General features: G+C 43.3%; 1 protein-coding gene across 1 annotated transcript in view; it reads left to right on the forward strand.

Moving 5' to 3' along the window:
* VWA8 (von Willebrand factor A domain containing 8) overlaps positions 1-26,089 on the forward strand; it is a 278,032-nt gene that overhangs the window by 98,711 nt on the left and 153,232 nt on the right. The window contains exons 17-19 of the mRNA XM_067563174.1: positions 12,607-12,722; positions 14,478-14,584; positions 22,039-22,145. Coding sequence (XP_067419275.1) covers positions 12,607-12,722; positions 14,478-14,584; positions 22,039-22,145 — 330 coding nt within the window. The remainder of the gene's footprint in view (positions 1-12,606; positions 12,723-14,477; positions 14,585-22,038; positions 22,146-26,089) is intronic.

The following is a 26,089-nucleotide window of genomic DNA, read 5'->3' on the forward strand; positions in this document are numbered from 1 at the left end:
GTTGTGAATTCCTTGGCTAGCTGGGCCCATTCAAACAAAATACGTTTTAATATAGCCACGTGCAAAGTTATTCATCTAGGAACAAAGAACTCAGGCCATACCTATAGATTGGGGGACTGCATGCCGTATCTTCGGGGTCAGAGTGGACAAACGACTCAGCGTAAGCTCCCAGTGTGATGCTGTGGCAAAAAGGGCTAATGGAAAGTGAGAAGGGAGAAGAGGGTAGAAGTGGGGAAGTGATTTTTACCTCTATAATGGCATTGATGAGACCAATAGCAGACTACTGTGTACAGTTCTGGTGTCCACATTTTATAAAGGATATTTAAACATTAGAGAGGGTACAGAGAAGCTTTTCAAAAGACTTTGGCAGCCTGCACAGACATACATTGTGGAATAGTCTTTAGTCCTATGGAATCTCAGCTGAAGTTGTAAGCATCATCAAGGCCATGTACAGAGATGAGAAGTGTTCTGTGACAGTGACCAACCAGACAACAGAGTGATTCAATGTGGATACGGGCATGAAACAGTGCAGCATTTTATCTCCACGGTTGTTTGGCATTGCCATAGACTGGATAATGAAGAAATCTATTAACAAGACAAACACAGGTATAGAATGGGTAGATGGCAAATGCTTAGAAGACCTAGGATATGTCTACACTAGAAAGATAAGTCGACCTATATTAAGTCAACTTACAGCCACTGCAGTAATTACTGTGGTGGTTCATGTCCACGCACTCCTTCTTAGGTCAGTGGGGCGCGTCCTCACCAGGAGTGCTACCACCAACCTAACAGGAGCAATTGTGGGGAGCCCGGTCTCTCAGCTCCTCTGCTGGGAGCCCCTGGCTGCCTCACAAGCTCCCGGGCTCCCGGTGGGTTGACTCCCTCCCCCACCCCATTCCAGCTGCCCAGGCTTCTTGCCCCAGCTCCCAGCCATGGGTGGGGTCCAGCTGCCCAGCTCTCCAGGCAAGCGGGGGGCAGCTGTGCTATAGCTGCTGGGCCTTCTTGTCAATTTCATTGTTCCTACCCTGAAATTGAAATCCTACCCAGCCAACAGGTGATGTAAGGGATACAGTGTCTACACAGATGCTGCATCACCCTAATTATACCGACATAAGCTTTACGCCTCTAATGTAGATGGAGCTATTATGTCGGTATAGTACCACACTTACATCAGCGGGAGGAAGGCTGTAATGTAGACACTGACATAATTAGGTTTGATTTGTGTAGTGTAGACCAGCCCCTAGACTTTGCTGATGATATTACTGAGCAACACCCTCAAAAAGTTACATACAAAGACAGACAACATGCAGAGCATTGGCAGACCAACCAGGGCTCAGAATTAGTTGTGCTAAAACAAACATCTTTGAAACTCAGACCTCAAGCAGTCACATAACATTAGAAGGCAAAAATATCAAGAAAGTAGAACAGTTCATCTACTTGGACAGCACCTGTCACAGTTGAAGGCCACTGCACCTGTATTTTCCCCTTGTGGTCCAGCAAGGGTACCATCCTAGGATTCCAGCACTTGAGCCTTCACCTCTCTTGGGTGGAGACCCGCATCTCTCTCCCTCCTAACCGAGGTTTTACCAAATTTCATAGTTCTTTGCCTACACTGTGAATTACTCAGCAAGCCATACTGCCTAAGCAGGCCTCCTTTGCTTTCTCCTCAGAAGCTGTAAACAGCACAATTTCCCAATTATAAGTTACCACACAGCCCTTTCTACGCAAGCATATTTATTCCTAAAATGATAGAATTACAGAGAAAACACATTAAAAACAATAAAAGAACCTACACGCATTCTAATAACTTACCAGGGATTCCACCGCCAACTCCAGCAAAGGCTATCGTGGATGATCACTCCTTCAAATCTCACATAGGAAGTTTTTTGTGGTTACAAGTTTATAACAGGTGTTCTTCTTCGAGTGTTTTCTTGTGTCGATTCCAAGCAGGTGTGTGCGCATCGCATGCACGATCATCGGAAGGTTTTTCCCCAGTGGTATCTGTCGGATTGATGCAGGCACCCCCTGGAATGGCACTCTCACGGTGCCGTATATAAGGCCCTGCTGCCCCACCGCCCCTTCAGTTCTTTCTTACCGCCAGTGACGGTTGTTGGAGTTTCCCTGCCTTGTGTTTGCAAGCTTTCTTCTAGTTTAGCGGTTCCTGTTAGTTTTAAATCAAGTTAGAATTAGTTGTGATTAGAGTTGTAGTTGTAGTTCATCCCTGTTCGTGGTATTCCCCTTCCCGGGGCACCAGGGGATGCCTGGGGCCCAAGGTTTTAAGCCCTGTGGTGCTTGCCATAAACTATGCCCAAGGACGGCCCGCCCGACTCCTGTTTGAGGTGCTTAGGGGAGATCTGTAAAGGGTTTCGCCCCAGGAGCAGAAAAGAAAGGATTGCTAGGCTGAAGCAGATCCTGATGGAGACGGCTCTACGTCCACAAGCCCCAGACCCAGCACCAAGCACTTCGGTGCGCAGTGCCCTAGCGTTGATTCGAGACCCCGGTGTCAAAGAAGGGCTCAGCCCTGAGGCAATCCCAGCACTGCTTGCCAGCGCAGAAAGCAGCGCGGCACAGGTCTCATTCGCCAGTGCCGCATAAGAAGCAAAGGACAGGTCGGGGCCGCTCCCCTTTGGTGCGTGCTGTGGGAAAGTCCGCTTCCATACCACGCTCCCAGTCACACCAGACTAAGGAGCTACCAGAGCCGTCTATTCCGCCACTACAGGAGCCCTCGAGTCCAGCACGCAAGGACTCTTCGGTGATGGATAGCGAGTTGGAGGAGCTGGACCTCCCCTCGATACCGGACACCTTTGAGGTGGCAAGGGACTTGATCGCCGTGACAGCCCAGCAGTCCCCAGCTTCGGCAAGAGCCAGCCAAAGACCTCTGGCAGTGCACGTGGTGGTGCCATCAAGAGGCAAGCCAGCAATGATGCAGCACCGGTAGCCTTCGCCGTGACACCAATCCCTGACACAGCAGGGTCAGTCACCCTTGCCCAGGCACTGGTCACCCGCATGGCATCAGTTGCCTGAACTGCGGCACCCATCACCATCACTGAGATGCTACTAAGCTTTGCTGCGGCACCAGGCTGTTTTGCCGCAGCCCCGTTCACCATCAGATTAGCAATGCCTGTTGCCGCCCCATACTGATCACCTGAGTTACCAGCACTGTTTGCTGTCGCCTCGGCACTCGTCCTCTGAGCGCAGGCACCAATCCTCCACTCACCGCTCTCCAGTGCCGCAACACAGCACTATGGCACTGCCATGGTCGCCAAGGGGGGATTCGCGGTCCTCGGACTTGGGGTCGTCTCCACCCAAGCGCTGCAGGCGCAGGTCAAGCAGGTGCCACCCTACAGAGGACAAGGGACAAGGCCTGCCCATGGGCACATGGCCAGTTCAATGGCAACTGCCCCAGCAAAGGCCCTTCTGGACCCCAAGGGCGTACCGTCAGGCTCAGGGAACGCACTCGAGAGGCCCTTACTCGGTCATGTCAGAGACACAGACATCCCACGCTTCGGAGTGCAGAGCTCTTCCCACGACTGAGGTCCGTGATCGCAGGGAGAAGGAGCCTGTGGCATTGTCCAGTGAAGGGCATTGTGCCAGGGAGGGTGCTGGCACCGAGGACCGCCCTGAAGGGGATGTGGAGGAACTGGAGAGGGAGGATCCAGACCGGGAGATACTGGAGGCTGGCATTGGGCCAAGAGCCTCGTCCTCCTCTTCCCCAGATGAAGCAGTGTCGGGCTCGTTGACCACACATGTCCCAATGGACAACAGGGCCCATCAGCAGCTTCTGAAACGTGGCTCAGAACTTGGGGTTGCAAGCGGAGGAGGTTAAAGAGTCAGTGGACCCTGATGGTGGATATCCTGAAGCGAGAAGGGCCCTCAAGAATAGCCTTGCCGCTCATTAAGACAATTCAGGCCACAATGAAGACCTTGTAGCAGACTCCTGCCTCTCTTCCCCCCGACGGCGAGTGGCATAGAGAGGAAATATTTCACACCCTCCAAGGGATACGAATACTTCTTCACACACCCTCAGCCAGGCTCACTGGTGGTTTCGGCAGTAAATGAGAAAGAAAGGCAAGGGCAGCAGGGCCCAACACCTAAGTCCAAGGAGCCCAAAAGACTGGACTTGTTTGGAAGAAAGATCTGCTCCACAGGGGGGCTCCAGCTAAAGATCGCCAACCAGCAGGCGATCCTCAGCAGGTATAACTTCAACTCATGGGAGGCTATGTTGAAGTTTAAGGACCTTCTCCTACCAGACTCGAAGTCCGAATATGGGGCTATGATTGATGAGGGCAGGGCGGTGGCCTGGACATCGCTGCAGGCTGTGCTCAATGCGGCGGACTCGGCAACACTTGCCATCGTGTCAGGGTTAGTGATGAGGTGTAGCTCCTGGTTACAGGTGTCGGGCCTCCCATCGGAAGTTCAGTCCACAATTCAGGACTTACCATTCGAAGGAGGGGGACTGTGTTTGGAGCAGATGGATTCGAAGCTCCGTAGTCTCAAGGACTTGAGGGCAACACTTAAATCCCTGGGGCTCCCCACACCTTCTACCCAGCATGTTAAGGCTCAGCTGAGCTAAAGATTCCACCCCCTGCAACCAAGGCAGGACTTCTCAAGGAGGAGGGGTAGAAATGGCAGACTTGCTATCCCATTTCTACCGGACCTGGGCCCATATAACATCGGACAGATGGGTCCTACACACAGTGGAGCAGGGATAGTCCAGTTTTCTTCTTCCCCACCCTCCCACTCCCCTTCCCTATCCTGGACCTGTGGAACCTCAACAAGTTCATAAAGAAGCTAAAATTCCACATGGTTTCCCTTGCCTCCATCATTCCCTCTCTGGACCCAGGGGACTGGTATGCCGCCTTTGACCTAAAAGATGCCTACTTTCATATTTCAATATTCCTCCCTCACAGGAGATTCCTCAGGTTTGTAGTGGGGCACGTACATTTCCAGTTTACAGCCCTCCCGTTTGGCCTTTTGTTGGCCCCAAGGGTCTTCACCAAGTGCATGGCTGTCGTTACGGCTCTCCTGAGAAGGAACCATGCTTAGTAGTACCCCACCTGGACGATTGGTTAGTCATGGGGCATTCCAGGGAGCAAGTGTGGGCCCATGTTGCCCTGATGAGATCGACCTTTGGCAATTTAGGGCTCCAATTGAACATGAGCAAGTCTACATTGGAGCCAGTACAGAGAATAGAGTTCATTGGGGCAGTTTTGGATTTGGTCCAGGACAGGGCACTGCTCCCAGAGGCGCGTTTCCAGACCATGGGAGCATTGATAAGGGGCTTTAGGAGCTTTCCCACCACCACAGCTTGGAGTTTTCTCACTCTTCTAGGCCACATGGCCTCATGCACCTTCGTGGTCAGACACGCATGGCTAAGATTCAGAAGCCATCAGCCTGTGGGAATTCTGCATAGCCCACTCTATCCACCTGGAGGTGTCATACCTGCTTGGAATCCAGAACAAACTAGCGGATCACCTGAGCTGCTCCTTCACTACTCACGAGTGGTCTCTCTGCCCAGATATAGGAAGAGACATTTTCCGAAAGTGGGGATTTCCCCAAGTGGACCTCTTTGTGACACGCTCCAACAGGAAGTGCCATCGATTCTGCTCTTTCTGGAACCACAGCCAAGGTTCCTTAGTGGATGCATTCCTTCTCCCATAGGGCCAGTTCCTGTCATACGCCTTCCTGCCATTCCCTCTGATTCACAAGGTCCTCATTCCATCTCAGAGCATGGAGGCTGCATGGCTGAGCTCTAGGGAGGCCTTGTGCTCCCAACAGGTGTGGGAGGTCCTTCTTTGTAGCCGGAAGCCGTCCACCAGGGCAGCATACTCAGCGAAATTGAAAAGATTCTCCATCTGATCGTCTCAAAAGGGTACTCCTCCCGACTGGGCTCCGTTGCCCTTTATCCTGGACTATCTGCTGCACCTGAAACAGCTAGGGTTAGCTACTTCATCGATTAAGGTTCACCTAGCAACAATCTCTGCGTTCCATCCTTGGGAAGGAGGCAGATCAGTCTTTGCCAACCCCATGGTGTCACGTTTCCTTAAAGGACTAGAATGCCCTTACCCTATGGTTCATCGTCCCATCCCAGCTTGGGACCTGAATTTGGTGCTTAATAAGCTAATGGGGCCCCCATTTGAGCCTCTGGCTACTTGCTCCCTTCTGTACTTGTCCTGGGAGGTAGCCTTCTTAGTAGCAATCACCTCAGCAAGGAGGGTGTCAGAACTTAAGGCATTGACCTCGGACCCACCATATATGGTGTTCCGCAAGGACAAGGTACAGTTACGGCCTCACCTAGCTTTCTGCCCCAAGGTGGTCTCCCACTTCCATACGTCAGGAAATCTTTCTGCCAATGTTCTGCCCTAAGCCACATGCTAGCAGCAGGGAACATGCCCTCCATTCACTTGATGTTAGGCAAGTGTTAGCATTCTATCTGGAGCATACCAAGCCATTTCGGAAGTCAAACCAGCTTTTCATAGCAGTGGCGGACAGTATGAAGGGCAATCCAGTGTCATCCCAATGAATTTCATCATGGATTACTTCTTGTGTTAAAACCTGCTATGATTTGGCTAAGATTCCAGCCTCGCCCTTAACAGCACATTTAACCAGGGCACAGGCAACTTCAGCAGCGTTCTTGGCGCAAATTCCCATGCAGGAGATTTGTAGGGCTGCAATGTGGTCCTCCATCCATACGTTCACTGCACATTATGCCATCACCCAGCAGGCTAGGGATGATGCAGGATTTGGGAGGACCATGCTGCAGTCAGCAGTTTCGTGAGCTCCGAACCCGCCTCCTAGGGTCAGCTTGTTAGTCACCTGCTTGGAATTGACATGAGCAAGCACTCAAAGAAAAAAAAATGGTTACTCACCTTTTGTAACTGTTGTTCTTCAAGATGTGTTGCTCATGTCCATTCCAAGACCCGCCCACCTTCCCCTCTTGTCGGAGCTGAACAGCAAGAAGGAACTGAAGGGGTGGCAGGGCCCTATATATGGCGCTATGAGGGCGCCATTCCAGGGGGCACCTGCACTGACCCGATGGGTACCGCTGGGGAAAAACCTTCCAGTAATTGTGCAAGTGGCGTGCGCACACCTGCTTGGAATGGACATGAGCAACACATCTAGAAGAACAACAGTTATGAAAGATGAGTAACTTTTTTTAGCTCAGAACATGTACACAGACTGCGCAGATCAGCCTGTTTCTTTGTACAGCGTGTTCCTTTGATCTTGTCCTCATGTAACAGTTGATCGGCAGACAGTGGCTCTCTCCGCAGGGAATAGCTTCAAAAAGCTAGGGTTCTGCATATCTGGGTGATGGTAGATTTGCATTCACTTCAGTGATCTTCACTATTTTTTCAAGCGAAGGCCACTTTGGCAAAAAAACCTTCAATGTGAGAACCGCAACAACGACTAAATTAACAGATTGCTTGGTACTCCTTAATGATGTAATGTTACAGAGCGACTCGTGTAACTGAAATAAAGTCTGCTTGTACAATAAAACAATACCCCTTTTATTTAAAAAAACCCAAAACAGGAAAATAGATGAAATTAAAAAGGCACCTATGCAAGTCAACTTTTTAAGAGCAGAATAATGCAAAACTTACTTTAAAAACTGGATGAGCAAAAACTTGCCTGTTGCTCCTTGACTTTGTTCTTGCAGTATTTGTAGTCTGTCATCACAATCCTAGAAAGGAAGTCCAAATGTTCATTGGCCAATTTGTTCCTCTGTTTTCTTTTCACAATATTTATTGTTGAAAATGTAGATTCGCAGGTATACATACTGACAAAAAATGACAGCATTTTTTGCACAATGATTCAGAGATGGGTATTGTGTATCAGGGACCATGTTCCAGAAATGATAAACACCTGTCTTAAGTTCAGACTTCATGATGTCATTTGTCTGAAGTTCCACAATTTCACTCTCCAATTTAGCCTGGTCAAAAAAAATGTCTGATAACTGGTGACAGAGATGACACTGATATGTGGAAGGGGGTTCTCAATTAAATTAAAAAACTCCTTGTACTCCATTGCATCTTTGAATCTAGACTCAGATTCCACCCTCAATCCTTCCAGCACTTGTACAAATAAATTGTAATTGAAATGTTTCAAAAGCTCTGGATTTTCTGAGGTGACTGCTCTGAGTTTTGGAAAGTGAACAAACTGCATGTTGGGAATGAATAATGTTGTAATCCTGTTTTGAAAAGTGGTTATGACACACAACATGTTACTGAGAAATTTCTGTTTTCCTTGCAACTGGAGATTTAGCACATTCAAGTGGCAAGTGATCTCAGTCAAAAATGGCAGCTTAATTATCCACTCTGGATTTTCCAAGTCTTTCTTCTTCTTCCCCGTGCTTTCAAGGAATTCATGAATCTCAGGAAGAAGACCCAAAAAATCTTTAAAGGACCCTGCCCTAGATAACTATCTCATTTCATTGTGCATCACTAGGTTGTCATACTCTGCCTCGTACTCTTCCAGCAATGCTCGAAACTGATGGTGATTCAGTGCTTTTGAAATCATATAATTTACCAAATTAAACAAACAGGCTTCATAGATGTTTTATTAAGCACAAAGAAAAACTCATCAGCCCACTTTTCTTGAAACTTTCAGTTTTCATCTTCCAAAGCATGAACCTTTCTCTCTCTCTCTTTTTTTTTTGGGGCTTGTGGCTCGCTTATGGCCTTAGCATGGCCACAACTTTCTCCAGCTGCCTCATTTTCTGTAGTTGTTGTAGATCTGCATTTGTTCATTTAATTAATATCCATGGTTACATTCTTATCTGCTTTTTCACCTGTTTCACTTTCTGATTTTCTCTTCAACATAATTAAGAATCTTTCCATTCTTTCCAGTAACTCACTGGGGCCAAAAAATAATATGACATAAACAGTTGAACTCTCCGAGTTCTACATTGGTTGCTATGATAATACTACGGTTATTATACAATGGATTTACTTAGATGTACTTATTGGTGCATATTGTACCATGTGGTCAATGAGACATGTAAAGAAGGCAGACTTTGATAGGCTTGGTACATATTTTAATGTTAAAAATAAAATAAATTGGAATATCAACAATTAGTCAGGGAACTGCACTTCGGGTTGATGGGAGCCGCCACTGGCTTATGAGCCTTGCGATGAAGAACACTGCCCTAGAGATTTCCTGGGAACCCCATTTAATTTTGTTTGTCCAAAAAGTTCATTCGTGTCTGGCACATTGTTTAAAATAGTCTTTTGACGCTCATAACGTTTCCCAAGCTTTAATTTGGTCATTGGGTACATTTCCCCTCTAGAGACGGTACATACAATTCCACAATAATACATAAACTTTGCATTTTTAATACAATGAAATCCAAAAACACTTAATCTTAACACAATAAGGTTTTTCAAGGTTATTGCAGGAAATTGCCGTATCTGTCACAACATCATACTGGCAAATGGAGAGCTCATAAAGTGATATCAAGGATTGGGAAGGCATTCACAGCATGTAATAAACTTAACAATGTAGGAAAATCAAAGATATATAGCATCAGAACAAAACTGAGAATTTTCCGTTCAAACATAATCTCATTGTTAACATATAGCTGTGAGAGTTGGAGATCTACTAAAACTAGACACCTTCAAAAATAAGTGCCTAAGAAAGATTCTGGTGATTGGTTGAAAAGCTTTCATTACAAACGAAGAGATCTGAGAAATCACGAACCAGCAGCTTGTTTCCACCAGAATTAGAAGGATGCACTGGACTTATTTGGGACATGTACTCCAAATGCCAACACGCAGATTCCCACATGAAGCTGTCAAGTGGAAACCAAGTTGTGAGAGGAAATGTCCCCAAGAGAAACCTTGAAGAGGAACTCTTAGCAGGGAGGTCAGAACAGCACCATAAAGCAGATGGAAGCAGCAGCAAATGATATAGAAGAGTGGAAGAGACTAGTTTCCGCCAGGTAAGCCAACATTGGTGCTGAAAGGATGGACTGGACTGGAATGAATGGCAGAGAAGAGCCAAAATATTATTTTTGGTCTGGAGAAAATATCTTAACGTGTGAGACTTAGAGCTCAATTTGTTTAACTTATTGGAAAGAAGATTGAGAGGTGACTTGATTAGTGTATAAGTACCTTCATGGGAGAAAATACTGGGTACTAAAGGGCCCTTTAATCTAGCAGAAAAAGGCATAACAAGAACCAGTGGCTGGAAGCTGAAGCCAGACAAATTCAAATTGGAAATGTGACACACGTTTTTAACAATGAAGATGATTAAGCACTGGAACAAATTATCAAGGGAAGTGGTAGATTTTCCATCTTTTTATATCTGCTAATTAAGACTGGATGCGTTTTTGGAAGTTATGCTTTAACCAAACACAACTAATGCTTTAGTCAAACACAAGTAATTAGGCTCAATACTGGGTAACTGGGTGAAACTTAATGGCCTGTGATATACAGGAGATCAGTCTAGATGAAACAAGGTCCTTTCTGGCCTTAAACTCTATGAATCTGTGAATGAAAGCAAGTGAACGCTGATTTTTAATTATCTATTTATGCATTGTTGGCATTTACTTGGTTCTTTAAAAACAGATATTACAAAAGGGAATGTGTTTGTAAACAACAGAGCAATAATAAGAGGGACTCTCTAAATATTTCTATAGCATTGTGAAATATCCAAAGAAAGTAAGGTAAGTGAGTGACTCTAGGTAGATACCTGCAGATCAGTAATGATACGAGATCTGCATATATGTATATAAAATAATCATGCATATCACATGTTGGGATATATATATATATATATATATATATATATATATTATTTGTATATAATATAAATGGCATGCCCATGCTAAAAGTTGAAAAGTATACTTCAGGTCAGTGGTTCCCTTTATTGTTTTTCAAATTAGCAAAATGAAACAGTTTGATTGACCCAAACCAAATATTTTTTGGACGTTTGGTTCATGAACATTTTTTGAGATTTTGACTTTTCATTTTAGTTTGGGATGGGAAAAATGTCTGAAATCTCAAAAATTTTCACGACAGGAAAACCTTTTCTTGCCCAGCTCTACTATGTAATTAATAACAGTGAGTGACACTTTTTGTTAACAGTCTCAGCAGACAGTCAAGAATGAATGGATATGAATCTTGAACTATTATCTTGCTTCTACAGATGGCCCAACTCAAGAAGAGTTTAGGAGCATTGGCAGAACAGTGTGGAGAAGCTTGTATTTTTGTCACTCATTCTATGTATTTATTTTGTGGATTCATAAATTAGGCTAGAGGATAACCACTAAGATTATCTAATCTTTCCTATTGCGTAACGAAGGACATAGAATTTCACCCGATAACCTATGGTTGAACTAAAGGATTTATTTTAGAGAGATCTCCAGTTTTGATATAAAGATTTTAATTTGTTCCAATAGTTAATTACCTTCACTGTAAAATTTGCATCTTATTTCTAATTTGAATTTTGCTGACTTCAACTTTTAGACCCATTCAGACATTATTGTGTCTTTGCTGCTAGATTAAAGAACCCATTAATAGTTTGATCAACGCACTATGTCTGTCAGGGTCTGAAAGAACCTCACCCCTGCCCAACAGAACTATCCTGACCTAATCCCTGTTGTAGACATAGCTATGCTGATGGGAGAATGCTTCTGTCAGCATAGCTATTGTTGATTGAGGAGGTGATGTTTCTACACCGACAGAAAAACCTCTGCCATTGGTGTAGGCTGCGTCTACATGGAGTGATGCTGGCATACCTGCACTGACATAGCTATGCCAATATAGTCTCTGAAGTGTACACATACGCCCAGATAGATCAGATACCTTTTCCTGTGAAGTAATTACAGATTGCAAATGAGTAATCTCTTAACCTTCTCTCTCTTTGATAAATTAAATAGATTGAGCTATTTTAGTATTCATTATGAGGCATGTTTTCCAGACTGTGAATCATTTTCATAGCTCTTCTTTGAATTGTCTCCAACTTTCAATATCCATTTTAATATGTGGACACCAGAACTGGACACATAGTACTGTATATGTAGGTAATATAAATCTCCCTATTCTTGCCCATTGTTCTCTTGTTTGTACATCCAAGGATTATGTTAGCTCTTTTTGCCAGCGCATCATATGGGGAGCTCAAATTCAGCGGATAATAAATTTCCAGTATGTCAATTCTGTAACAAGTGCTAATATATGCAAAGGCATGTCATATATGTAGAGGCACTGCCATACAGTACTGGAAGAAACTCAAATAAATCAGCTTTAACACAAATAATTGAACTTTTATTTGTTTTTCTTTTTTCTGTAATTCCAAATAATAATAATTAATAATAATGTTAACACACCTTGTATAACGCGCACATCTCTTTTATCAAACACATTTTTCTTCCTGTTGACTCATTCAGTGAAATCATAATGTTGACATTTTGATGACATAATGATTTCCATGGTAATAGATTCCTGTCACACAAGCAGAATTATGACAAGCGGGATATGAGGAAGAAAGCCCTGATTTAAGACAAACATTTTGAAATAATTGCTTTTGATGTAAATGTTTTTTTCCCTAAGTTTGTTCCAGTTTAAATCCAAGAGGACTATTAATAAAATTACCTTTTATTTTTGGCAGGCACAGTCACTGGCATCATCTTTGTCCACACGACAACTTTTACGAATTTGTCGTCGGCTATCACAGTATCCAGATGAAAGTCTCTACCATGCTATCAATAAAGCCTGTCTTTCCAGGTAGCCATACTAATTTTATTGTGAAAGTTTAAGGTTCTGTGAAACAACTGATAATATGCTAAAAAGATGGTTTAATTTTTTTTAAAGGGGTGTGACAAAGCTCTTCCTCTACCTCGGTGAGTCCAGGGCTTCCTTCTAGCAGTAGCTTCACCCCTTAATGTTTCTTCCACCCTCTAGTGGTGGGTAAGGGTGATGCAGCTGCTCTAAGATGCCTGCTCCCTGCTGGCTCCCAGTCCTGCCTCTGGTTCTCTTAGGCCCTTGCCTTTTTGGTGTGGCTTTTGCTCCTCCAGTAAATAGCCAGTGGGAGATTGGGGGAGGGGAGGCCTGGTCCCACCCTCGACTCCGGGCCCCAACCCTACAAGCAGCAGCCTCATGCTGCTAGCTTCCCTGTGCCCCTTGACTTAATGTCCATACCCTGCTTGGACAGGGACCATTCCTGCCTTCTTGCCAGGGAAGGTTCTTGATCTCTGACAGCCCCATGGTTGTGGCAGTGCCCAAACCAAATGTCCAGTTCAATCTTTCCCTTCTGGCAGGGTCTCTTCCCTTAGGCTTCCAGGCCTGGGAAAGGTCCTTTGCCCTCTTCAGGCAAGATTTTTCCGTCCCCCAGTCTTTGTACCTGCAGAGTCCTCTCCTGCCAGCGTTCTGCTCCTTCTCCTAAACCCTCCTGGCTCTTGACAGCATCTTGCCTGCTCAAACACTCTCTGGTAGCTATCCTCACTCCCACAATTCCAGCCTCATCCTTTCTCTGGAAGGGAAACTTTTAACAAGATGTGTTAATTAAGCTGGAGTAACTCCTGCTCAGCTACCAGGGGAAAAGGGACTTGCTGAGCATGGGGCTGATATATTGGCCTTCTAGCACTCTCCGGTAGCCATCTAGTCTGATCCTGTCACAGGGGTTAGACATTAAAATTAGAACAGCTACTATTCTGATCCTCCCTACTCTAAGAATGTTAGATTTCACTTCTATGGAATTCCCAGACTTCAAACATAATTTGAAACAAATCATTCAGCAGTTCTTTCTAATCTCTGTGTGTGTATTTAATGACTTAATGGAAAAGATCTTCAGAACTGCTGATTGTCAACATTGAGATGCTGTCTCAAAAAAGAGAATATTATTTTCGTTTGTATCAATGGAGAACAGTATGGTTAGGTGTCAGTTGGAGTTTGCATTTAGTTTTAGGCGTTACATTTTTTAAAAAAAAGTCAAACACAACTCAGATTTGCAAAGGAAGGCAATAGCAGTTATGAAAAGTTTTGAAAAAATGAATGACAAAAGTCTAAGGGCCTAATTCTCCAAGATACAGAGAGCCTTCAGCTGTCGAAGCCTGGGTCCTACGTGATTTGGGATCAGTCAAGAGACAGACAGCTTCCTAAGTCATTTGTCATTACAGCTTTTTTATTGGAATTCCACATAATAATATAATTTTAGGACAAATTTAGATTAGATCTAAGAATAGCTGGCTGCTACAACTTTCCTTATGTTGTGATTATACTTTTTTTTACCTAGATACCTTTGGAATTAGGAGTTATTGATGTGGGGAGAAGAAGCTGAATAGTTTCCAATGGCATGAGGTCCCATTTCCTTTCTTAAGCATAGATAGAGTAGGTGAGGAGCTGGAAACTGTCAGAGTGGGACAGGAATTGACATTATTTAGGGCAAGACATCAGGGTAAAGTGACACATTGATCTTAAAAGACAAAAGGAATTCTGAGAAAAGTAAAAACTGACCTTCCTTTTTTTCCCTCTTTGGTTTAGGTTTTTGCCAAACCTTGCAAGATCAGCTTTACATAAAAATCTGATGGATTCAGGGATTCAGATAAACCCGGAAGATATTAGGAAACTGGAGGAAAAGGATTATAGTTGTAAGCTTTTGTCACCTTTTCTTTTTAATCTTTCATGAAAATTACTCAGTTGTTGAACACAATAAGATGTAATAAATGTTCCCTTAATTAAATGTGCCTTCCTTCAAGTACATCTTAGCCCCTGTTTTGCTAAGGGATGTACCTATATTTCTCTATATATGATTGCTATATTTTCATAATACTAGAACTTCACTAAATCTAAGTGTTCTTCTTCGAGTAGTGCCCCTACGGGTGCTCCACTGTAGGTGTGTCTGCGTCCCTGCACTGCTGATTGGAGAACTTTGGTAGCAATGTTTGTTCAGCCCACGCATGCACTGCCCCCCACCCCCTCCTGCACTGCCACAAAGCTAGCCAACATAGTGTGGGAGAACTCTCCCCAGTTCCTTCTCAACTGCCCTGGCTAGAGATCAAGTTTAAGCTGTCCGTTAGCAGATCATTAACTTCTTTAGAATTGTTAATTTTAGCTACAGTTGGAGCTTCCTTTTTCTTTTCTTTATTCCTTTATCTTTTATTTACCAAAAAAAACAAACAAACAAAAAAACCCAAACAAACCCAAAACTTTATTTTAGACTTCATTTTTCTTCAACCCCCTGGTCTGGGGATCCCCCGAGTGTCAAGAAGTGCCTCAGTTGTAAGGAATCTATCCCAGTGACTGATGAACACTCTCAGTGCGACCGCTGTCTGGGAGAGAACCACATCCCCCAAAAGTGTGGTTTATGGCAACAACTGAAGCCCAGATCCAGAAAAGATAGAGAACTGAGACTTAAGTTCCTCCTAATGAAAACGGCCATTCAGCCACCCCTCAGAGGTGCACCACGACTCCAGACAGTGGGACACCTCACCACAACCTCTACAGCTAAGGGAGGTGAGTCCAAGAAGATAACCATGAGTCATTCATACAAGGCCTCTAAGAAAAGAGCCATGAGTCCCCACAATGAGCCCTGACTGAGCCGAAAACAATCTCCGGCTCGCTCGGTATCATCGGTACTGACAGCACCAAAGCCATCTAAGTCCAGTACCCAAAGCTCACTTGGTAACACCGTGACAAAGCATGTTGGGCTGCCTGGGGACCCAATGGGCACAGGCAAAGAATTATTGGTACTGACTGGGTGCAACGAATTCAGAGAATCCGCCTTGGGGAAGGCTCCTTTGGTACGGGACATCTATGTCAGTACCATCTTTGGCACGCCAGAGACTGGCAGACCGCACTATCAGGTCCTCATCACTGATTCCTTCATTGCAGACATCTCGGCACTGACAAGCACCACCGGATTCCAGACTTTTTGGTATCTGATGCCCCGGATTCATTCCCGGTACTGAGTCGACCCAGAGCTCCAGACTTACCAGCAATATCCTTCCGTACATTCCCATTTTTGAGCACTGAGTCAGATAGTGAGCAAGAGGATGTGGTCTCCCACTGCTTTTCTCATCCACTCAATGGTACCCATTTCCAGTATAGACCTCAACCATGCCACCACTCTGATCCCCAGCCTCCCTGATACGGGCAGCCATGGTACTAGACCCAGACTAATTTCTCATCATCATCACCAGATGAGACTGTGATGCCCCATCCACTGTCGTTGGCAGAAGAGTTTAAGCATTTTCAGGAGCTGACCCCGTGGGTGGCAGAAGCACTACAGATATCACTACAAAAGGTAACCGAGTCACACAATAAACTAGTGGACATTTTACATTCTTCTGCCTCATCTAAAGTAGCCCTCACTATTAAGGAGACTCTCTTGGGCCCTATCAAACTCATATGGCAGATCCCTGTGTTGGTCCTGCCAACATTGCAAGCCGACTGACAAAAAGTATTACATGCCAGCAAAAGACACCCACCTCCTAATTTGATCATCATGGATGCGGTGAACTCAAGAGGCCACAAACAATATCTCAAATCCATCCCCTGTGATCAGTACTGGAAATGCCTGGATCGTTTTGGGAGAAAAACATATTCATCAGCCACTCTACAGTTCTGTATTGCGAACTATAAAACCTTAACGGCAAAATATGATTACTTAAACTACTCAAAACTCAATTCCTTTATTGAGCAGCTCCCTGATTCTCACAAGCAACAATTTAAAGCTGTCATTAATGAAGGCCAACTGGTGGCAAAGACATCATTCCAGTCTGCACTCGATGCAGCTGACATGGCAGCACGCTCCATCTCTACTGCCATTGTGATGACATGAGCTTCTTGGCTGCAATTATCCGGTTTCCCCAAAGAGGTGCAATCAACTGTGGAGGCCCTTCCTTTTGAATGTACAAAACTGTTCACTGAGAAAATGGATGTTTCCCTCCACACTTTAAAAGACTCCAGGGCTATTCTTTGATTGCTTGGAGTCTACACACCTGGGCAGAAGAGAAAATATAGTCCTCAACCTTAATTCAGACCCTGTTTATCACAATAGGAATCTCAATGATCATATGAATCCCAAAACAAAAGAAGTCTAGGTTTCCCAAACAGAACTCAACCTACTTGGACTCTCAACCTACTTCTCCACAGCCATCCACTTCAAAATGACAGTGTGACCGGGTTGGTCAAGGAACAATCAGACTACTCTCCTCAATACCATCTGACGCTGGAAAACCTTTCTCATCCCTATGGATGCTGTCTCACCCCATTCCACAGCACCTGGGAAAGGATAACCTCCAACAAATGGATGCTGGCGATTATTTGAGATGGGTACTCCATCCATTTCACCTCCCCCGCCCCCAATGCCCTTCCCTGTCCCTTTTCAGGGACCCTTCTCATGAGAGCCAGTTACGACAAGAGATAGACCATCTCCTCAGCATAGTAATCATAGAGCCAGTGCCCATACATCTAAGAGGTAAAGGTTTTTACTCTCACTACTTCCTGATACCCAAGAAAAAAGGAGATTGGAGACCCATACTAGACCTCAGAGCACTCAATAAATTTGTCAAGGCTCAGAAGTTCAAAATGGTCACCTTGGTGGTGATTATTCCAGTGTCAGAAAAGGGAGACTGGCCCTCGACCTTCAAGATGCTTACTTCCACATTTTGATCATATCAAGTCACAGATGATACCTCAGATTCACACTAGGCCAAGACCCACTACCATTACAGGGTACTGCCTTTTTCGCCTCTCATCAGCCCCCGAAGTATTCTCCAAGGTCCTCTCAGTAGTGGAGACCCACTTACACTCCCAGGGCATTATGATTTATCCGTACCGTGCTGGATCTATTCAGGAATCTGGGCCTACAAACCAGTGCACAGAAATAGACATTAACACCTGTGGAGAGGCTAGAATTTGTAGAAGCTGACCTCAACTACATCTGAGTGAGAGCAGTCCTCCCACATCACAGATTCCTCAGCCTCTCAACACTTACAGAAACAGTGCAATTCAGCCGTCAAATTTCGACCAGAAGCTTCCTTCAGCTTCTGGGGCACGTGGCCGTGGGCACATTTAGCTCATGTCAGACTTCTCATGAGATGCCTCCAATCGTGGTTCTCTTCAATTTACAGACCAAACAGAAACAGCCTAGACAAACTGCTATTGATGCCCAAACAATCCTTGAATTGGTGGAAAGACCCAGCAAAAGTCTTCACGGGAATCCCGTTTGCTCAGCCTCCACCATCTCTACTCCTCACCACCGATGTATTCTTCATAGGATGAGGCGCACATCTCAGTGATTTCACAGTACAGGGCAAAAGGTCTCCATCTGAGACATGCCTTCACATGAATCTACTTGAAATCAGAGCAGTCAGGAACGCGTGTGCTCACTTCCTTCCGCTGATCAGAGGCACATACAGGAAAGTCAGGACAGACATTACATAAACTGTCAAGAAGGTACCAGATCACTCTCCCTGTGTGTGGAAGTGCTGAAGCTACTGGTGCATTTCCCACAGTATTACATTATCAGCAACCTACCTACCAGGAGTGCACAACATGACAGCGGACAGTCTCAGCTGCAAATTCCCACACGACCATGAATGGGAGTTAGACTCAGTGGTACTCCACAACATATTCCAATAATGAGGGACTCTGATTACAGGCTTGTTCGCTTCTTACCAGAACAAGAAATGTCTGTGGTACTGCTCCGGAGCGGGCATCGGCCAGTACTCCATGGGGATGCTCTCCTCTCATGGGACAATGGCCTTCTTTACGTCTTACCCCCATTCCTTCTATTGCTGAGAGTCCTGTTGAAAATAAAAAGAGAAAAAGCAAATATCATACTGATTGCTTCCACCTGGCCAAGACAGACGTGGTATCCTTACCTGTCACAACTGGAGCTCTTTCCACCGAGAACTCTTCCAGCCACTCCTTACTTCCTCATGCAGAACAAGAGATGCACTCTCCCCACCTGCGGATATTATGGCTCAAAGCCTGGCTTCTTCTTGATTCCAAAACACACAAACATCCTGCTGAAGAGGTACAGGAAGTGTTATTACACAGTAGGAAGTTCATCCCCAAAGTGACTTCTGCATTTCACATGAACCAGCTCATTCACCTTTCGATCTTTTATCCCAAGCCTCATCAGGATAATAGGGAAGCCATCCGCCATACGCTCAACATAAAGAGACCCTTGGCCTTCTATTTGGACAGGGCAAGAGCTTTTAGAAAATCTTCAAGATTCTTCCTCTCCATCGCGGACAGGTCTAAAGGCACAGTGATTTCAGCTCAAAGACTCTCTAAATGGGTCTGTATCGAATTCTGTTATCAGATTCGTAATTTAGCACCCTGACTCACAATCTGTACACACTCTACGAGATCGGTTACCTGGTCTGTCGCCTTCACCAAGGGTATCCGTGTATCAGAAATCTACAAAGCAGCTACTTGGGCATCTGCACATACCTTTGCAGAACACTATGCCATCCTGGGGGACTATGCTGCAGACACCAGATTTGGCACCACGGGACTATCATCCATAACAGACTCGACTCTGAAGCCCCAGCCTCCAGGGGGGGATGCTGCTCAGGAGTCGCCTACAGTGGAGCACCCATAGGGACACGAAGAAGTTACTCACCATGTGCAGTAATGATGTTTTTTCGTGATGTGTGTCCCTATGGATGTTCCCTCTACCTCAGAGTTCTCATCATAAACTCTGCGATAAAGAAGGAACCGAGGAGGGTTTGCCCACGCAATGCTGGTTAGCCTCATGGCAGAGCATAAGCGGGGTGATCAGCAGTGCAGGGATGCAGATACACCTACCGTGGAGCACCCATAGGGGGACACATCTCGAAGAACCATTGTCACCGCACAAGGGGAGTAACTTCTTCATTATTTATCATAGCTTGGTCCATGGAATTTTGTTTCTCTCCTTTATATTTCTAAGTCTCCCAGATCAATTGGCCTCTTGTTCACAAGCTTTATTGAGTCACTTTGCTGCCTTCCTTCTTTAGCATTCTTTACAACTGTGCCATCCTTTTTGCTGTCCAGGCTTACAATTTTTGTGTGATTGAGTCTTCTTGATCTTTCTCCATTGCAGTACATCCTCCGCCTCCCCAATGCTCTGTGCTTCCTCCTATTCAATATGACCAAAATAAGATAGTTTCTTTCATTATCACATTTGCAGAAGCCCTTGGTTATCTCTCAGGGATGGTCTATACTGGTGGCGGTGGTCGATACGCAAGATACATAATGTAGCTTGCGTATCTCCCGTCTACATACTTACGTTGATGTATCGTGGTGTCTTCATGGTGCTGCGTTGACAGGAGATGCCCTCCTGTCGACCCAGCCTTATTCTTTTCAGGGAGGTGGACTAATTGTGTCGACCTGAGAATGCTCTCCGATTGACGGAGCGGGTCTTCAGAGACCCGCTCAATCGATGTCACTGCTTTGATCCCTGCCACCACGCAGTGTAGACATAACCTCGCTCTGATTATGGCAATACGTTTCTATTCTGGCTTTCCCTCTTCTGAGCTCTTCTCTCTTGCCATACTATACACAACATTGCTACTATAGACCAACTTCCTCTCCCATCACTCTGATAACATTTCTTTTCCCTCTTTGGTTCACATCTCTGAGTTTCTCTCTTACCACATAAATTTTGTGCTCTTTTTTTTTTGGCCTTCAACTTTGTACATGTCATCATCCCTGCTTACATCTTTTATCTCACTTCCTATGCCTTCCCAATTTACTCCTTTCTATCCTCTGGCCTTCCTGCTTTCTTTATCTTTTTTTCACACGCTCAGTTTCATGCTTTCTGTCATGTAGCACACAGTCTGCCACTTCCTGTCAAATGAACCCTTCCTTTCAGCGTACTTAATTTCCTTACCGCCTCACCAGTACTCTCTTTGCTGTTCCTCTCCTGCGTAATTGTTGAGAGTTTTGTCTTACATGTGTTTATCTTGTTTTCATTGCTAGATCTTTAAAACAGAGGACATGTTTTAATATATATTGGAAAATGCTGTACTAGTAAAAATGTCTACAGTTACTGTGTCTAATAATGCAGGCTAGCTTCAGTTTCCAAACTTGGTAGAAATTGATGGCAAGTACTAACTTCATATAGGTAGGAGGATAGTTTGAATTATAGTTATGACAAGAGATTCATTCCTTTGCGTACAAAGTTTTGGGTTTTGTTTTGTTTTTTTTGTGCAAAACTGACACTAATAGGCAAACTTTAAGTTTCTTTATAAATCTGTTTGAACCTGATTCATTAACAATGTGCAACTTTAAACTGCCAAAATGCAGCAGATTTAGTGAGTTCATGTTCACATTACCAGCACTTCTATAACTCCTCCATTTGCAAAGCCTTAGCAGAGTTAAACTAAGCAAAATAAAAACTAACAATGGAGAGCAGTTTCTCAGTTCAGGTTTATCCAACCCAACAGGATGTATGAATAGAGGAAAAAGGCAAGCATCTCTTGGAGGCAGAGATGACTATCTGAAACTGCTGTGCTATAGCATAACTACTTGTAGCAGATTATTGTGGCTAGCCAGCCCAGTGGTTTTAATTATTTTTCTCTCAAAACTACTCCTGAAGATTACTACAATATATGCAAATTTAGCCATTTTTCACCAATGTTTTAAATGTGCCTATTTTGTGTTATTAACCCATTTGTACAAAATGAGGGCTGACAGAAGAAACCAACAGTGACTTTATCTTGCTTAAAGTGCCAGTCACTGTTTATCCAAGGTGTGACTATAGGCAAACAGTTTTAATGGCACTCGGTGATTAGAGAAAGGGAGTACCAAGTTATGGCTTCAGCCAAAGTAGCTGTCACAATCTGCAGTGTTCTTTATGGTACTTTCCCCCTGTCATCACCAGTTTGTCACACTTTGTAATGGAACTCATTTTAAGCCTTAGAGCTTAATGCTGCTCCTTCTCTGTCCTCTTTCTTCTGCATTTTAATAAGCAAAATATTTTCAGAAGTTTCGCTGTAACCATATATTGCAACAAATGTATGCATTATCTCATTACTAGTATTGTTGACCACACATCTGCAAATCAGTGCTATAAGTAATTCCTTGTTTTTCATAAACTGTGTAGGTGAAATACATAATGGGTTTCTGAAGATTGGATCTGCCACCATGCCTGTTTATAACCCCAGTGAGAAAATGAAAGTGCCCGATGTTCTGTTTTATGAGAATACCCAGGTAAGTGCAGTTCTCTGACTCTACAGGTGCAATAGAGTTTGTTAAACATTGTAGTAATGATTTTTTAAAGGGTATGTTTTTGAAGTAGTTGCATCAGGCTGAAACGGTGATCCTTGAAAAATGTTAATCTTGTTGGTAAGTTTGGTGCTCATTTCAGATGACTGGAGATCAAGCTTCTTAACCATCCCTTTGTGAAGAGATTATATAAATCCTGTAGAACATTCATAAAAAGTAAAGAAACAGCTATAGAACCTGGATTTTGTTTATAGTGAATCAATAAAATACTGTGTTGAGAGGTTTTATTATCGCAGCTTGTCTGTGCCACTGTTGTTATAGATAAACAGTTATAAAATCCTATTTTTAGACATTTATAACTTGAAGTTTTGCAGTTTTGCAGTTTTCAGTCCACAATTACTAGTGTACATTTAAAAAATACAAAAGATTGAATTTTTGAAAATCTATCATTGTTCATAGTAATTTTATTTGTATCACTTTTTAATGCACAAGCAATATGCTTATTAACAGCATAGTGAGCCAAACCATATAGACTGATGCAATCCTGTTTAAATAATATTCGAATTATTATTCTAAAGTGGAATCTCACAACTAGATTGCAGGAATTCGACAAAAGTTACTGCAGCATACAGTTTCCCTCCCATTTAGTCTATGCACTCTCATTGGTTCTGCATGTCTAATTTGCGTAATTGCTGTATAGTATTTTTAATAACTATATTATCTGCAAATCCCAGGATTCTAATTGGTTGACAGCCATTTTTAGCTAATCAGAGTGCAAGAATTGCTCCAGAACCATGCTATATATAGGCACATCTCTTTAATGTGGCTACTAATGGTTAAAATATCTGTTCTGATTGGCTGTCATATTCAGAATTATCATGCTATTTGGTATTAACAGAAATGTTGCTTCAGACTCTCACATTCTTCAGCTGGCCCAGAGAAATTCCAAATGTATACAAAGGGAAAGAGAATAAGAAAAATACTAAAAAGCAGAGATGTGGGTCTATGAACATGCTGTGAAAGGGGAAGTGTTTTTCTCTAGCAAAGGCACATCCCTTGCTCTTCACTAGAGAGGGTAGGTTTCTGGTCACCACAGCACTGAAACATCAGCTGTCAGTCCAGGGCATGCTTAGTCATAGGATCTGCCCACTGAGTGAATCTCCTGAATGCTTTGCCTTCCAAAGGCAGCCAGAGTACTCCTGTGAAGTGTTTGCCTATTAGGGCTAGCTTTTAGAGCCTTGGCAGCGCCTCTTCCTTAGGGAGTTTTCTTTCCTTTGTTTTTTCCCATCCATTTCTTTCTTTCTCTCCTCATTTGCTGGTCCTCCACAGAGCAGAGTGCAGCCTCCACTCCATGGGCCTTGCTGGTGATGTGAATTTATGAGAATCTTTTTACTCTTCCCTAGTAAAATTCCATGTTTGAGGTTTTATTCTGCGCTGCCATTTCAGTGAAGTACTTTAACTTTGGGACTCTCACCGATGAAATCCTAAACCCTAGAATAATGCCCTTGTGTGTGTGCACAACTCTTTCCATCTTCTTGTTTAAGGAGACAATAATTGCAGTGGTTACAAATGAAAAGCAGGGCAAAAATCTGAACCTGACCTATGTCAGAATATTATTTATCTGCTTTGTTTAGGTGTCACATTTTTGTTAAACATATTGGCTCAAGGAAATTGCCTGAAATCTATCACTGATAGCAATGTGATTTGATTATTCCTTAAAAAGAAAACTGTCAAAGAATAATATATTACCAACTAAAAATGAATTTTCTTCTTTAGTCCTGCACTGCCAGCTCCCACCCCAGTGTGACACACTAAAGTGTTCTGATGATGATTTCACAACCATGTAAATCTGCTGGAGAATGAAACTAGCCTATGGGTGATGAACCAGTACATTGCATTATTGTGGGGTGTAGTTTAAAAAAAGAAACCCAACATTTAGCTATGCACACTGCCCCCCAAAACATCTCATGTTCCAGTGGATTTCAGCGTTGCTGTGAAACCATAGCAAGCCACAGTTGAAGATGTCGTACCAGAGTGGGAGCCAGCAATCTAAATTGGGCTGCACATTGTGAGATTCAAAAGAAGAAAAATGATTTTTAGGTAATGTGCTAAATGCCCCAATCAGCCTAGCTCCTGGGGGGCATTGAACATGTATTGCCAAACCTAGTGCAATTTTGAAATTTCCATTAGCAAATCTCTTATGTGAACATGACAAGATTGTAAATGTTTTCTGTATATCTCACTGCAGTACTAGCTTGGACCTGGTGCTAGGAAAAATAGACAGTTTCTAAGGAGTACTTGCATTTATTGTGTACAGACAGTTGTTTGAGGGAAACAATTTGAGCAGTTACTTCTGCAATTTAGGATTTGTTTGTTTAAATAAAGAAATGTGTGGAAGTACTCCCATGGTTTTAGCAGTTAAGTCAGAAAGTGTAATGGACTTGGTGTGCTGGGATATATGATGTTAAATCTAGACTAAAACTAATCTGGTCAGCTATAAATTTACACTGTACATATATGCAAGAAAATGCGATAATTCACCTTCAAGCCTTCTTCCCCACCCCTCACAAATTATGATGCATTTGATAGTCTCTTGATGTGGCTAGTTAGGATTTTGCAGTATTAAGCTTTGATTATAAGCATCATTAAATTGTTGCCTTGTGTTCTGGTCTAGAGGGATTTGGAAAAAAAACAAAACAGCTTTTGCAGTGTTACAAATTAAATATTTCCTTATTCTCACTAATAATGCAGGAGTTACTGATTTCAGGTAGCAAATACTGGTGATGAGATGATAATGCTGAAAGAAAAATAGTATTGAGTTATGTTTATGTAAAGACAGTCATTCCTTTTTCTAAGTATCCTGTCTGACCTACTTACAGATGACCTATTTTCACTAGATACAGAGGATACACATGATTTTGATGCTAGGAAAGCAGCCTGTATTTTTCATGTACTCAAACTCCTTAGATGATTGCATGGTTTTTATTTGCAACAAATCTATTTGTTGGGAGGCAAGTATAGGTTGATTTTTTGTTTTCACGTACATTACCAATTGTACGTTAGAATGTTTTATTCTATGAATATAAAAATATATCACAAGTAGTTTAACAGTGAGTTTGATTAGTCAGTCTAATTCAGAGATGTGAGAAAAGCAGTATGGCCACAAACTTGATTTGGGATGGAGTTTTCATCTTTCTTTTATCTTTTCTATCTCTTTTCTTGAAAATAAATTTGTAATTGAAATAGAAACTTGTATTTGAGATGAAGTCAGAATTAACTTGTATTTGAGATCAACGTCTCACCTTCAAGTGATATAAATTTGTGTAGCATATTGGATCAAATTCATCTCTTGACATCATTAGAGTTGTACCAGATACAAATTTGGACATTGGGACTACCTTTTCTTCAGGTCATACAAGAAAATGTTCCTACTAGTTCTTGATTATTGTAGGTTACTGTAATCTGTTGCAATATTGTTGTTATAATAACTTGAGTGTGCATCCTGTTTTATGTGATGATAATATTCTGAGCTGAATACATTTTGAGGTGTGTATAGCGAATAAACCCTCACCCCCACAACATAGTTAATACCGGGTTAACCGGAAGCACTCTCAAATGTATTTGAAAATGTAAAGTACCTATTCAAATTTTAAATGAGAGATGATTAAAAACCAAATGGCTGAATTGTAATTTGTTTCTAATAATAATAATACATACTTAAAATACATACTGAGTGTTTCTTCTTCCAGCTGCTTCCCCAAAGTAGAAAATCAGCAACCAATGATACCATATCAAGAATAAATGCACACCCACAATACCTGCCCTTAGCATGCTCTTTCCTCTCCAGAAGCTTGGGTAAAAGATGGGCCTTGCTGCATGCCCTGAGATTCAACATATTCAGATTATTTTGGTCCAATGCAGGGTGGGGG

Source organism: Emydura macquarii, unplaced genomic scaffold (genome assembly GCF_026122565.2).
Source record: "Emydura macquarii macquarii isolate MOO-44397 ecotype Brisbane River unplaced genomic scaffold, CSIRO-AGI_Emac_v2 contig_2473, whole genome shotgun sequence".
Taxonomy (NCBI): domain Eukaryota; kingdom Metazoa; phylum Chordata; order Testudines; family Chelidae; genus Emydura; species Emydura macquarii.